This window comes from Grammomys surdaster, unplaced genomic scaffold (genome assembly GCF_004785775.1).
Source record: "Grammomys surdaster isolate TR1022 unplaced genomic scaffold, NIH_TR_1.0 170, whole genome shotgun sequence".
NCBI lineage: Eukaryota > Metazoa > Chordata > Mammalia > Rodentia > Muridae > Grammomys > Grammomys surdaster.
In genome coordinates, this window is record NW_021604618.1 from 16,267,325 (window position 1) to 16,283,039 (window position 15,715).

General features: G+C 40.2%; 1 protein-coding gene across 3 annotated transcripts in view; it reads left to right on the plus strand.

Annotated features, from left to right (window-relative positions):
* Fmn1 (formin 1) overlaps positions 1-15,433 on the plus strand; it is a 333,700-nt gene extending 318,267 nt beyond the window's left edge. For all 3 annotated transcript variants that reach the window (XM_028766940.1, XM_028766941.1, XM_028766942.1), the window contains 2 exons: positions 13,591-13,675; positions 15,148-15,433. In XM_028766940.1, the coding sequence (XP_028622773.1) occupies positions 13,591-13,675; positions 15,148-15,192 (130 nt within the window). In that variant the 3' untranslated portion in view covers positions 15,193-15,433. The remainder of the gene's footprint in view (positions 1-13,590; positions 13,676-15,147) is intronic.
* The last annotated feature ends 282 nt before the right edge of the window (positions 15,434-15,715 follow it).

The following is a 15,715-nucleotide window of genomic DNA, read 5'->3' on the forward strand; positions in this document are numbered from 1 at the left end:
AGAGAGAGAGAGAGAGAGAGAGAGAGAGAGAGAGAGAGAGAGAGAGAGAGAGAGAGAGAGACTTTAACTTTGTTTTTCAGAAAGAACATATTTCTGTTTAACTGTGACATTCGAGGCTGCCATGAATCCATAAAGGTGTCAAGGATTGAAACTTTAAACAGGTCTTATCTCTCACTCGTGAGGAACAGGTATGAGACTGTTAGAGAAAGAAACAAAAGGTTCTGCAAAGTTGAAGTGAAAGAGACTGTCCACTGCTGTAAACATCGAGACACAAAGCTCCACAATTAATATACTTGTTCTCTGATTTGCAAAAACTGCTGTATTTGAGGGGTTTTATATATGAAGACAATGTACACTAACATATGTTATGCTGCTCTTCTCAAGATGAAAATATAGAGATTTTGATTTAATATTTTTAAATCTCTAAATATTTTCTCAAGGTTTTTTTTTTTAAAAAAGAAAGAACCCAACCTCCATTTTTTTTCTAAAGTAAGTTAAAACTTCTTTTTCATGTGGGGCTGAGTGTGAATGACCACACTTACAGTTCTCGAACCTAGAAGTCTAGAGAAGGAAATGGCAGTGAATGCAAGGCCAGCCTAGAATACAAAGTGAATTCCAGACAAGCCTGGGGTACAGCATGGGACCCTGCCTTTAAAAATAAGACTATTTATCTGTACATCATCCCAGCATTACCTCTTTAAGAACAAGAAAATTAAGACTGTGTATGTTCAAACACTGTGTGGAGGTCCGTGTCTATAATCCTAGTCCACAGGAGGCTGAGGCAAGAGGACTGTGAGTTTTGAGGGCAACCTGAGTTTGTATTGAGACTCCATCTGAAAAAGAAAGAAAGAAATTTTAAATATTTAAAAGCTGAGAACTGACGATGCAGATAAAGTGAAGCAGAGACAGATGATATTCAACATAGCAAGGTGACTATGGTTAACACGTCACTATATGTCACAGTGAGTAGAGAGGACTCTCCTGGTTGCAGCACAAAGACACAAGCATTTGAAGTATTGCCCTGGACAGTTGATCCAACTGGACCATAATGCTTATATACATAAAGTGCACAAAGAAGTCTTACAACAAATATGAACAACTAGGCATTAAGAATTTAAAAATTAAGAGACATTGAGAAAGTAGCTTGTTGAGCATATGGGGGAAACACAATCCTGAGATATGTACCCAAGTCTGCATTCTCACCTGTGGTAATGTAACCTAAATTAACTTCCATAGAGTACAGTCTTTTTGAGGCTAGAAGAGTGAAGCTCCCTCTTTTTGATCTAATGGGGACTTCTGGTTCATTGCCAGGCCACTCCATCTCCACACCCTCACCGGGCTGCTAGGCTGCAGGGAGTTCTGAACATACATACAGCCTTTGTTTGGGGATTTTCTTCTCAGATTTTGAGGGTAATTCTTAATGAGTTGTCTCTGAAGCCCCAAAAATGGTCCAGAACAAAGAAACAAAAGCAGAGAGGGTAATTAATTTTTTTAAAAAAAAAATCTGTAGAAATCTTGAACTGCATTCCAAACTGTATCACACCCTGCCCCCACACTCATAGAAGTTAGACCAAGCTATCTATGGGTCTGCTGAGGTGGCGCCCAGTCATCTTTCAGAGTGACCTTTTCTCTGATTCCCAGCTTGCACATTCACAGCATTGCTTCCTGGGTACAGCTGGGGAATTGCTTGCTTCACACTCTGTAAACCAGCACCTCCCCAGGGTCATGACTTCCCAAAAGCCTTCCCCGATCATTTAGCAGTTTCCGGGGTCTCTTCATTGCAGCTATGCTCTGGGGAGATGGATCACCAGGGAAGTGTCAGCCTAAAGCATCTCTGAACTTTAAGTTTGGGAAAGATTTTTGGGAGCAACATGCTTAGAAAACCCCACCATTAAAGACATCTTAGCACATCCACTCAACCAATTAAAGTGATTATCCAGGATCTTCCTATGCAGGTTTTTTTTTTTCTTCATGATAAGGAGTTCAGCTTTTAGGCTCTTAAGTGGCATTATTCATTAGTGTAAAATAAGCATAGTAACATAAGTTGACTTGTTATGATGAAATTAGAAATAATATAATTGCTTTACTTTGGCGCTTATTTAATGATATTTGATATTTATATTTTTAATTACAACTTTCCTAGAAACATATTAAATCTCTGTAACACTAAATGCCATGAGGCAATATAACATCATTCACCAGAATTCGTCAAAAGCATTCTAACAAACAAAATCCATAGCCAAATGGAAGGTTGATATCATGTAACTGTTGGGAGGAAATGTGGTTTGCTATCTCATCACAAGAAATTAAGATCACGTGATTTTTAAATGTGTCTGAAGTCCAATTGAAATCCAAGAAGTTACTTGAAAAAAAGTAATCAATAATAGTATTTTCAAAGAGAAAGACCCAAAGGTAAATGTTTGTTTAAACCCCACTTCCAAATCAAATGAAAGTATTGAACTGCTTTAAGTCGCCTGAGGTTAATTTTTAGGTAACAGAGAATATCTACTTACTTTCCTGCTTAGTGCAGATTTCATGAATATGCATTAGGCTAGTATAACATTTAGACCCATGTGCCTCCGTAGCAAGCTAGCAACTCCCCCTCATAAAGCTAGAGTACTCTCTAAATGTTGTATTAAAATGTTCAATGTTGCTATGCCATTAAACTAGTAAACAAAATCCTGTGGGTAAGAGAGAGAGAGGATTTCCTGGGGACATGGTTTATCCTCATATTAACTGTGCCATTAGAAAAGCAATTTACTACATAGTCGTATATTAATGGCTTTAAATTTTCTTTAACATTTAAGCCAGTATTAGGCAAGAGAGCATGTTCCCATGTCTAAGCAGAAATCCATATCATTGTGTGGCCTCCAGTGGTGACACTAATCCCCCCAGTGAAGCCTTCTGGTTCCTTCTCCTATCCCTTCAGAGTACAAACAGTGCTCAGTAGTATGAAAGGGACCTCTAGACAGAGATCAGATCTCAAAATGTCTCCCCTTCTCTTTGCCATTAATTTGCTGGGCAACTTTAGGCCAGATGCTCACTGCATATAGGGGACCCATCAAATGTGAGTACTGGGATGAAGCAGGAACTAGGGGTCAACTCTGATCTCTTGTAGCTTGCAACCATTATGATTCTGGAAACAACTTTTCTAGTATTCTAAAACCAGTGCAATTTTGAGATAACGGGCCTCACTTTTGCTTGAGATTACTAAGGATGATACTGGAAATTGTTTCAAACCAAACATCTGATACATGACTGGGACAAGATTTGGGGCAAGAGGAATTGTCACTGCCCTCCAGGCTTTAACAGACGCGCACAATATCACTCTCAGTTTTGTGGTTATTTACACAATTCTAATAAGGATGTACACACAGAAGTGTTTTCTGTGCTCACGTCTCTGTAGCATGATGTTTGGCAGAATGTTACAGCTCACCAAGACTGTATTTCACACTCAGTGGCAACTTTGCATTGCTTTTACCTCTTCATATGCTTTTTGCATCTGAATCTCTTAATATTAAATCACTTCATGGATTTTTAGTGCATGCCTTTCCCATCTATTAAATCCAGATATTGTCCAATCACATGCATAAACAACTACAAGACGGTATCCTAAAATTTTCTGCATTTTTTTAATTGTCTAATTGTCTGTTCCATGGATCCTTGCTTCTAAAACATTTCACCAGTTAGGATCTCTTCAGACTTTGCCCATATCTGCCCACCCATGCACACAAACCACACAGTGAGCTATGAATTAGCAGAAGGTGAATATGACCCAGGAGAGCCAGGACTCCAGGAATAATGTCCATGCAAATGCTTCTCTCCGAGCCAAGACAAACTTGAAAAGTACCATTTAAAAAGCCCATAATGGGCCAGTGAGGAGTGAACAAGAAGTTTCGTAAATGGTTATGAGCAAATGCAAATAAGGTATTTCATTATATGCGATAGCGATAGTTTACACCATGGGAGAACGGAAAGCGACTTGCCTTGTTTTCTTAGCTCCAGCTGAAGACCAACAGGGTTTTGTTTTGAGTGTAGCCCTTAAAGCTATTATGGTTAGTTATGCAACTGCCACAGCACTGACAACAGATAGATCCAGGCTGGGTTCTGTGATCCTGAAAGCTGTTCCCAGAGATCCCTACTGGTCATGTAGCCGTAGGACCAAGGACTGAACAAGGTCACCCCTCCTCCCACTTACGACCCATTGACTGTAGTACACTACTGCAAGAGTCTGTATTTTTACATGGTAAAGTTTTCCCCGGAAGAAGTTGAGCTGACCAGAATTTTTATTTAATTTTTTGCCTTCTTACTGACATATGTACATAATCAATCATTCCAGTTACCTGTAAGAAGTCAACATCCTCCAGTTACCTGTAAGAAATCAATGTCCTTTCCCCTAGCCTTCTACTATGTAGGGTTGTATACACCTGGCCAGGAAAATGCTTCAGGATTTGAAGAAATCCCTTTAAAATACAAATGATCAAACCTCTAGCTTGAATTTTCCTGTCACAGTTGAAAACAGTTCTGTGTAAGTATACAAACAGTAAGTGCTCTCGTGAACCTAACTGAAACACAGGATTGTCATAAACAAGAAAAGAAAAGAAAAAAAGAAAATCTTCTTCTCTCACCTGCAATAAATTTAGTCCTTTAAATTAAAATTTAATTTTAAATTAAAAATATGTCACATGGGTTAGATAGATGGCTCAGCCATTAAAGGCTGAGGTTCACATCTGAAAGGGTGGGTTTGCCATGGATATGGGATAGACTAAAACACCATGAGAGGGATAAGACTGAAATTTTAAGCACACGTACATGTGTGCAAATGCACATATGCGTCTGCATGCAGTGTCCATCGAGCCAGAAGAGAGCATTGAATCCCCAGGGGCTACAGTTAACAGGAGATTATGAACACCCCTTGTGGCAAGTGGGAACTAAACCTGTGACCTCTGGAAGACAAGCAAGTGCTCTTAACTCCTAAGACATCTCTCCAGCCCCTATCACTGATTTTTTTCCAATAAAATCTTCTGGCTTTCTTTCTCCTGGATACTTTCAGGTCATTTCTCCTTTCCTTTCTAATTTTGATAGTTTATTATTCATCTCTTTACCAATCTTACTTTTTATGTCTTAATAAAAATAAAGCTCTCACCCCCATAACAAAGACCAAAATAACTGTTACTTAAAGAAAATAGTTAATTTTCCACTTGTCTAGCAACCTGGATATAAGCAGTTTCACTATTGAGGGCTTAGTTTCTTTCCTTTTGTAGCTAAAATCCTTAAGGGGTTGTCTTTACTCACAAAATTCAAGATGGCTCATGTTGTGTCTGCCTTTGCCAATATTAATTCCTGCCAGTAGGTGTGGTAGGGGAGAGGGGCTTGCCTTTTAGTAGCATGAAATGGAAGGTGCGTATACCTGTTTCATTCTTGGCCCATTGGGTTAAACTGATTCTCATGGACAAATATACAAGGGAGACCAAGAAATGCAGCCTCAGCTGGGACCCTTACACCCAGCTAAAGAAAGTGCCATGAGATTTGTTACTTGCCGTGTCAGGAAGACTGTATGATAAAACCATGGGCAGACTCGGCCACATTTCCCGCTTGTAGAGTCAATGGATAACTCCATCATTGCTTCTTTTTCATAATAGCACTTCCTTTATCATAAGAAAGGCCTTTCTGTTCTCATCATATGTCGGGTCTCTTTTTCCTCCCATCCCTAAGCATGACGGCTTCCCCAGTTTCAGGTCTCTGTGTCATTCTCTTTGTGATTCCTCTGTCTGTGCCATCCCCCACAATACACAGTTTTGCCCTTCACTTCTGCCTTGGCCTCCTAAGTCTTCCTACCCAGAATGGACACATTTTCTAAGGCTTAGGCCTGAATCTCCTATTGCATAATCAAGAGGATGCCCAGCCTTCCTCTGCAAATAAATCACTATGTCCCAACCAGAGATCATTCCTTCTCTGTTGAGGCCTACCTCTCACAGCTTGCCCAGTTTTCAGTCACAACAGTATCCTTGTCTTGAGACTGCCAAGCAAGCTGGAAATCCACTTTATTATCAGAACTCCAAGACAGTTTCTCCATCTCTTTCTGATCCTTTCCAGTTTGCCTACTCTGTAGTTGCTGGTCTTCACCTCATGTCTATGGACGCTCTGCCCCACATTAGAAATTCATCATCCTAATTGTTTTCCTGCCACGAGGTTGCTCCATTTGCCTTGACACCTCTTAGGGTTCAATTTGTGTAACTTTGAACATACTCTGTTTCTTAGTGCTGATGAAATAATGGGAGGGAAGTGTAGCCATGGTTGGTCTGTTAACTTTATGGGTTCTCATAACCCTGCAAAGGAAGGTTTATTGCTATTTTAAAATAAAAGCAGAGAAGTAAGTGAACTGCCAGATTACAGTTTCTTAACTAACCAGAAGAATGAGGAGTAAAAACCTAGAACCTACTCAATCCTCAGCCCCTTCTCTATAGCCTCTCCCCCCCTGACCCCCCCCACCCTGCACCTACAGCGATCCTGCTGTTTCTCACACTTGGACTTTCTTGCCTTCTTACACTTCATGGTTATCAGCTACTTCCTGCTGATCAAAACATAGTTATCCTTCAAAACCAGCTCTTTTAAAACTCTTTTATAATTTCCCTAAGTAGAATTGCTTTTTCCCACTGGTCTGTAACTGCAGGTTTTGTTGTTGTTGTTAATAACATCTGTATTAGTCACGATTCTTTAGAGAAACAGAACTGATAGGATACATACATACATACATACATGCTTGCATACATACATATACATATATACATACATACATACAAACAAACAAATGGAATTTACTAGTGTGGATTTCAGGTTATGGCCTTACTATTCCAACAATGGCTGTCTCCCAATGGAAAGTCCAAAAGTCCAGTAGTTGTTTAACCCATGAGGCTGCGTGTCTCAGGCGACCTTTAATATATGGTGGCATTCTGGAGAGGCAGACTCTAATGCCAGTGAAGAGGTGAACTTGCTGGTGAATGAAAGTGAGCAGGCAGAGAACAAGAACTTCCTTCTTCCATGACTTTTATATAGGCTGCCACCAGAAGGTGTGGCCCAGATCTAAGGTGGATCTTCGTACTTCAAAAGATCTGGATTTAGGGTGAGTTTTCCCACCTCATATAGTTCAGATGTACACCACACCCTGGGTTTAGTTCATCCCAGTCAAGCTGACAACCAAGAACACCCATCACACCTTTTAGCATTTAACTCATATTACCTTAATAGTTCAGTTGCTTGTCTTCCCCTCCCCTGACCTCCAGGATAAAATCCCATTCTCTATTGTGCCTTTGGTGGCAAATTACCCGGCTTAGAGCCCAATACCTATTTATCTGCATAAAAAGAGCCTCATAGTACAGTCAAATGTTATTAAATGGGCATTAAAGATTGCTTGTGATTATGGAGAAGAAAATTATCTCAGGAAAATGTGGAAATAAAGAGGATTTTGGCTTTGGGCATTAATCTATCAAAAAGACCACCTTCAATAGGCTTGAAGGGGGAACAGAAGCCAGTAGGGGGATATTTTGAGATCAGTGGCACCCTAATTAGAGAGACTCTTGGGATCACCAGAAAGTATTGCAGAAATGAGAGTGCATTTACTGAGTCAGGATCCAATGGGATAGGTGCCTGAAGGTTGTGGTCTTAGGAACAGTTTCCAGACTATGTTCTGTGCTTGACGAAGACTTGATAAATGCCTTTACTTTGCTTTCCTTAAATATGTGACATGAACCTTTGGGAACACCTCCCCAAAAGTTGCTATTTAGCTAAGTTTGGAAATGACAAGACTTAGGTTATCTTGAAGGTCTCATCAAACCCTGATTTTCTGAAATGTGTGGTAAAGTAAAAACTACATGTTGACATAACAGATGGATTCTGTTCCTTAAAAAAGGAGGGAGTGAGGACACAAGAAGGGCTCACATTGCAAAAGTGTGTGGTCGACACATGTTTCAGGCTGACTAAATACTACCTTCTCTATTTGTTCAATACACCCCATCCTTTTGTGTATTTCCATATTCTCATTTCAGATTGAGTACATAAACACATACCTTTAAAATATCTATTATGACAGTAACTTAAACACATGCTTAAATACCCATTGTGTCTCAGGTGATACACAGGAATGAAGACGATTCTGAAATTTTAATGTGGTGATTTCAGACCACTTCCTCCATGAAGTTCAGTCTTTCCTGCAAGATTCTGGGGATTTCAACTTGGGTACTTAATTTTATTTTTTTCATTCATTTCTATACTAATAATTCTATTTCTTAAAGTGATTATATGCCCAAGAAATTAAATGCAAAGTCTGTATGATTTTTATTTTCTCTCTAGCACCTCCTATTTCCTAATATACAGCAGATGCTCAATTAATGCTGAACACACACACACAGTTGCTCTATTTATTTGGCCATGCCAAAACTGTCTATGGCTGATAAGTGAGACATCTTAGTTATTTTCATTTTCTCGGTAGAATACCTCAAATAAGTCCCATATCCATCAATTTTGTCAAAGATATACAATCTAATAAATGTGTCAAAAGGATAAGATATGACCAGAACAATAAAGACGAATTACTGGAGTCAAATGATCCCCACCTCTGTTCTTCGAGTGCATCACTTTCAAATTTGTTTAAAAAAAAAAAAAAGTAAGAAAAAAATAAAAGAAGACAGTGAAAATCCTTGGGATCCACTGCTGTTCCAAATCTCAAACTCCTTTGGCTCTCAAAGCAAGACCTTAGAGAGTGTCTGTCCACACTCTGTTTCTCTAGCTTGGCAGAGACTGATGGAAACCCAAAGTAAGTCTTCATTCAGCCAGAATGTTTCTAAAGCACTTTGTGGGACTTCTGACAGCTCCTGCCATGGGCAGATATTCAATAGGGGGCCGGCTACCCAGGTAGTATGATCTGAGGGGCGCCAGGGAGGCTCTCTGCTCTGAACAATCTCATCACTTTGTTCTAATATAATTGTTTCAGCCACTGCTCAAACAGTCTGTGCGATTCTAGTTTTTGGTGAGACACAGTAGGCAGTAGAAGTTTCAAAACTGAAAGGTGGGGTTGTCAGTATCTGCAAGCACATGCCTGTCTTCAGTATCAGAATCAGGATTGTCTTCCAGAGGCTGCCTGCCCCTTTCCATGTGATCTGTAGACTTGACATAGCCTCCTTCTCTTCCAAGCCACCTCTCAGTGCCTCTCTCAGGGGAGGAAATACGGTGCTGGTGCCTTTCACTCTGCACCTACATCTCTGGGTCGACTAGGGTGTTATGTCTACCAAGTGCAGAGTGATTGGCTTTAACTGATCATGCATTCCAGGGCATGTCTAGCCCCACGCCACTTCCACTCCCCTGTGGCCTGGACAAGAAGCTCTGCCAACGGAAGCAGCCTTTGTTCTGCAATTAATCACTCCAAGTCAAATGTGTTTGGGTACTATAAGTGATAACCCTCGAGAGCTACGAAGTGGCTGATTTGTGTAGCTGTTGAAATCCAGGCCGTGCGAGGACATCTTAGGTTGTAAGTAGAAACCTTACTTGGGCACAGAATAGGGGAAATGTCACATTTCAGGAAGCAGAAATCATAGGTTAATTCATCATGGAATAACTTTTAATGGAGAAATCCTGATATGTAAGTAGTCAAGTCATCTAAACTGAGGGCCTACGTTGTGTTCCTGCTGCTCTGTCTTGTGAAGGGTACTGGGACGAACCTGGGCGTCATGACAGCAGAGGGAGAAGGCGAAGGTCAGACTCCCAAGAAAAGAATGGAGCTAAAAGAGTGTGTGTGTCTAAGTGTGGCTCCACGGACCTGCCTGTGACAAATGAGTTGGAGTCATGCTTTGTTTCATATTCTCCTCCATGGCTTTTTCCAGTTTACCTTCTTTCCTTTTGTAAGTAACACAGCAACTAATCAAACATGTCCGCATCAGCTGCTTTAGTGAAGAGGTTGCCTTTTCCACTGAGGAGTGAGGCATTGCATCTTTTTTTTCCTTTATGACAGTGCAGAGTTACTTCCTTGACTCTCGTAACTATTAATCATGTGCTCTGTGTGGTTCTACCATTAAGATTTCAGAAATGCCTAGTGAGTGAATTCTGTCAAGAAAGATAAAGTGGTAGCTGCTCCCACAGGTCTCAGGGAGCAGTGGAAGGTCACTTATTTAGAACTGTGCCTAGACACTAGCTCAGTTTCCTCCAACCATGAAGAAACCACTTGATCTAGCAAACTGGAAAGAGTACTCTGTGGATACCTGAGAGATGTCCTAAGACTTGAACACAGGGCCTATTGAACAGAGCTGTCTAACATCTAGCCTAGTAGAAGATAGATGCAGGACCAAGAGGGACATCTATCTATAACATCCTCGAAGCCCCTGAAACATTTTATCTTTCTTGACATAATGGCAATTCCATCTCTGCTTCAGAGAATCCTAAAAAGATAATATCAAAATGCTATCGCTGGTCTTTATCTAACGTGTCACCATATTGTTTATGTTCAGTGCCTATATTCTAATTCGTTACTCAGGTGGCTCCAGTGTGAAGCCAAGGTTGTGTTTCCCTAGGCAGGAGCATCAGACACGCATCCTTTCTTGCATGTATGCTTTTCCTCAGTACACACTGGCTGCTATTTCAGTTTGCTTGAGCCTACAGTGACTCCTGAGGGAGCATATGTATTACAGAAAGGAAGAAGAAAGGATAGGAGGATTTCCAGACATTTTGCTAAAGCATTTATGTGCTGAAGTTACAACTTTTTCTTTCTCAAACATAATCATGTTGGAATTCTTTCCCCTGTATCTAAAATTATATTTGGAGGGCTCAGCGTATAACCCTTAATGTGAAATCTAGGTTCTTTTAATTACCAGCAATGATGAGCAACTGTATTACATTCTAAAGTAAATGTTTAGACCAGAAACAAAAAATAGAACCCACATCTCAGTCAGAATGAAAAACGAGTTCCTAAACAGTTGAATGGAGGAGGAGGTGGAACATCTGTATAGCTAGGAATCGTCTAGCCAGCCTATTTCCAGTTAAAGGCAAAAAGAAAAGAATGTCTTTACCTCCTGGATGAGATAGAAAACCCCTGACCTGGACAAAGTTATATATCTCCTCTGACATCACTCCTTATGGGTAAATGCTATGTATGCCTTCAGGGATCCTGGCATGCATGTGTAAGTTGGCATGTATAAATACTTAGCACATGTTAGGTGGCCTGCAGTTCCTTTTCTCTTACACATTTAGGACACATGGAGCTAATCAATAGCTAGAACTGGACTAAATGTTTGGATTTTTCCCCCAAAAGTCAATGCACAAAGTAAGTTTATGAGTAAGTCTTTACTAAACTTTTAAACTGATTAAAATAGACATTCAGCCCCTTAGATATCTACTAAGAACTGACTTGTACAGACACAGGATAGGTATTGAAATATGGAGGTTCCCCAGTACACAGAAGGCCTGTGGATTTCCTCACATGGTTCTAATGCCTAAATAGAAATAAGACACCCAGCTCTGAGATGAAAAGCCTTAAGTACCTCGAGAGAGGTGCAAAGTGCTTTTTCCATTGAGAAAAGAGAAATTACTCCTGGCTACGAGAGATGAAGCGTTCATGAATTTTGCATGTAAGCAAGTAGTACCAGAATGGAAGACATTTGAGCACATGGGAATTAGCTAGACAAGCAAGGTTAGCCTGAACTGGCTGGCATGTCGAGCCAACTGATGGAGGTAACCATATGTCAACCTTTCTTTAGTTTCCACTTCAACAATGTTAGTTTGTTGTGCTGTATACTCATGTTTGTCTGTCTGTCTGTCTGTCTGTCTGTTTTTTTAGAAGAGCTATCTCATTAGTGGATGCCCTGGTGCTCTGTTTTTTTAATACATAAATTTACAAAATCTTTATTAAGACCAGTGTAGGCATTTACATTACATGGCAATTCATTGTCAGATTCATTGTAGCATAATGGGCAATCACTGGAGGACATAATTAGATACATTTGGAAGGTCGTAAGAATATTCTGTAAGTAACTTAGAAATTAAGCTAAATGGATGTTTTGAGCTTGATATGAGTAAGATATAATAACTATGGTGGAAATTTTTCTTTTTAAAAATTTTTTTTGGATATTTTATTTATTTACAATACAGATGTCATCCCTTTCCCATTTCCCCTCCCTAGAACCCCCTATTTTATCCCCCCTCCTCCTTTATGTTTTTATACCATTTTAATTACATGCATGTATTAAGGTCAGTTCTAGGTTGACGGTCTAGCAAAACAATAGATGCAAATAGTCAAAAAACAAGCAGGACAATAAACACAGATAGTCAAAGAAAAAGCAAGGCAATACCCAATTACTTGAACTCTCCCATGATCATTGTTTCTAAGGGCTTATCAGGATGACCAAAATATCTGAGCCTACTTCCCTGTCCTAGCCCAAGGTCATTTTCATGTCTGAAGCCTACTTCCTTGTTCTAGCCTAAGATTTAGATTCCTGCCTGAAATTACCTCTTTGTTCTAGCGTAATGTCAGATTCCTGCCTGAAGCCCATTTTCTTGTTCTTGGCCCATGTCAGATTCCTGCCAAGCAGCCCCAAAGGCTCTCCGTCTCTCCCACTCTGGCCCTTACAATCTTTCTTCCCCCACCTCCTTGATGTTTCTTGAGCTTTAAGTAGGGAGATTGTTCTGTAAATATATGTATTTATATTAAATTAAATATATTAATTAATATATTTATTAATTGTGGCAGGTATCATAATTGATCTTCTCATTTGAGTTGTAAGTACTCATAAGTATAATATTTATATTTATAAATATTTTGGACAAAGGCTTCTCATCAGATATATGGTTCACGTTTTTTTCCCATATTTTAGGTTTTCTTTTCACTTCATTGCAGTGAATTTATGAATTTGATACTTACAGTGTTCATATGCTTTCTCAAAGTTTCAATTTTCCAAAATTGCCTCAGCATTATCTCCTGTGTAGATAATAGGCCAAGCACACTGAAAGGTGTTCTATGCACATAGAATTCTCTTCATCCCAAACTTCTGTGTTGTTCACAAAAGCACAGCTTCCCCTTGGTCCTCTTAGTGGGCTCGCCAGCGAAAACTGAGCTGTGGCTGAGCAGAGGAGCAGAATGAACTAGAGTTTGATGTAATAGCAGAAGGCCAGGAAGAAAGCCTCTGGCTACCGTTACAGTTCAGATAATGTCCCTCTGGCCAACAACAGACCACATAAAAAGCATATAGAGGGGGAGGTATGTTAATATTTACAATATGCTTTTTCATTGCTTTGATATGTTCAGATATGCCAGTCCTTACCAGTGTATTACAGTTACATGCAGGGTTCTGCATGATACTATGCCCTACAGGTTTATGTTTTAGCTGTTGTTGTTGGCTTTCCCATTGTGGTTTTCAGCTATTCACTGGATAAGTGTCACTGTGACAAGATTACCTAACAGTGCATTTCTCAGAATGTATCCCCTTGGTTATGCTCAGAATACTGAGCACTGAGCTTTGCATTAGGATTTCTGTCTAACTCAGACCTTTTCTTCTTCCTATTCTCCTCTTCCTGTCCTTTCATCCCCTCCCACCCCCGTTTCTGTTTCAGATTGAAAATGGCTCAGGCGTCCGTCAGCAAACTGACATCAGAGAAGAAAGTGGAGACAAAGAAAATCAATCCCACTGCTAGTCTGGTAAGCCACATTTTTCACCTTAACCTCTAGATTTTTCATTATAACTAGGGTACACTCCCAAGAGTCTGTGAATTTAAAGGACAAAATGCAGGGAGGAAATGAAGTATTGGTATCCTTCCTCCTATCCTAATGCCATGTGGTTTAAAAACAAAACTAGACATGTAGGAGCAAAACATGGTCCCATGTGTTTCCACTGCAAACTCAACAGAGGTCACATGTGATAAAGCAAACTGTGCCGCTTGTCATAAGCATCTCCATGTCTCTCCCTCTTATCTCCATGTACCTTCCTCCTGAGAGGTTCCTGAATAGTCACCATCATTCATCCCATTAAAGAAAGAGGCAGAATGTCCCAAAAGAGTTGTTAAAAGAGAAGAGATGCAAAAATGTACAGTCTGCCTAATGTCACCTGGCAAACAGATGACAAAAATCCTGACCAGATGGATGTAGGGATCTCCTCACCTTTCCTCCCTGCACCAGAAACCAGCCAGTCTCCTTATGTCTTCTTAAGTTTGAGAAAGTTGTCATCCAGGGTCCAGTGTTAAAAGTAGCGATCACAATGATTCTCCACACACTGTCTTAGTTACCTTTCCTGTTGCTGTGATAAAATACCCTGGCAAAAGCAACTTACAGGAAATAAAAAGGGTTTATTTTGGCTCACAGTTTGAAGTTTCATTATGATATGGTAGTGAAGACACAGAAGCAAGACTGTGAGGCATCTGGTCACATGGCACCTACAGTCAAGAAGCCGAAAGCAGTGAATGCTAGTGCTCAGCTCACTGTTTTCCTCTTACACAGTCCAGGAGCCCATGCCAGGGAATGGTGCCACCCATGGTGGACAGATCTTCCTAAAGCAGTTATCCTAACAAGATAATCTGTCACAGGTGTGACCAGAGGTTAACTAACCCCTCACAGATGTGCAGGGAGGCTTGTCTCTTCTCATGTGGTTCCAGATTTGTCCAGTTGAAAATCAGCATTAGCCATCATACAGACAGGAGCCAGAACTGATACATGATTAGGAACCCTGTATTATTAGTAAGGACACAGCCTGGGTTTAAATCTCAGCATGGCCCTAGGACCTTAGTAAAGCTGCTTTGCTTTGTTCTCTTCAAGGAAAAGAGGCCAACGATGAGACCACCCTTAATTTAGGTTTATTTTGAGGAAACTCAGGAAAGGCAGGTAGAGTACCAATTACATAAAAGCAGTTCAGTAAATGTCAGCTCCTGTTCCTGCTTCCATGAATGAACTCCAGCAGGTCTGGACCCCGTGATAAGGAACTGCAGTAGGGAGCCAGTGGGAATAGCTTTCTCCTCACTGTGTGCTAGGTTAATAGGATCAGGTAACTGGCGATTCCACAGGAAAACACATTAGGAATACTTGAACTTTTAGGGCATTTAGTACAGTTATCCTAGGCATTTCAGATGAGAATGTAAGTCATCAAAAATAATGGATCTGCTTTTTTCCTTAAACAACAGAAAGAAAGACTGCGTCTGAAGGAAGCCAGTGTGGCCACCAACTAAGATGAAAACTGAAGGAATTTACAGTGTGAGAGGCAGCACCTCAACGCTCCTGCAGACACGAGTACCACGGAGAGTTCCTGAGAGATCAGTTGAGGACATTTGCTCATCTCCTTCTGAGGTCATCTACAGAGAATGCCCTGTGCCTTCTTTGAGAAGTCTCTTGTCAGTCCACGGAAACAATGCAAAGCTATGTATGGGAATACTACAGGGATATTTAACTGTTTCCTACAGAAGTCCAAAGTCCACCCAATAATAAGATCAAAAGATATACCATTCTTTTCATGTTTTATTTAAAGCAGAAATTCTAAGCTTTCCAGTGTATAACCTTGTCATGGGAAAAGAGGTGCATGTTTTACGGTGACCCCCGAGCAATCTCAAGCCTTGATCCTCACACACTACAGTTTTTTGTATTCTTAATTTTTATCCTGCTGTATCAAGATCCTATGGCATTTTCACCAAAAAAATATTGCAACTTACCAGAACTGTTTTTGAAAAGTTTAGTGCTGTGTATCTTACAGACTAG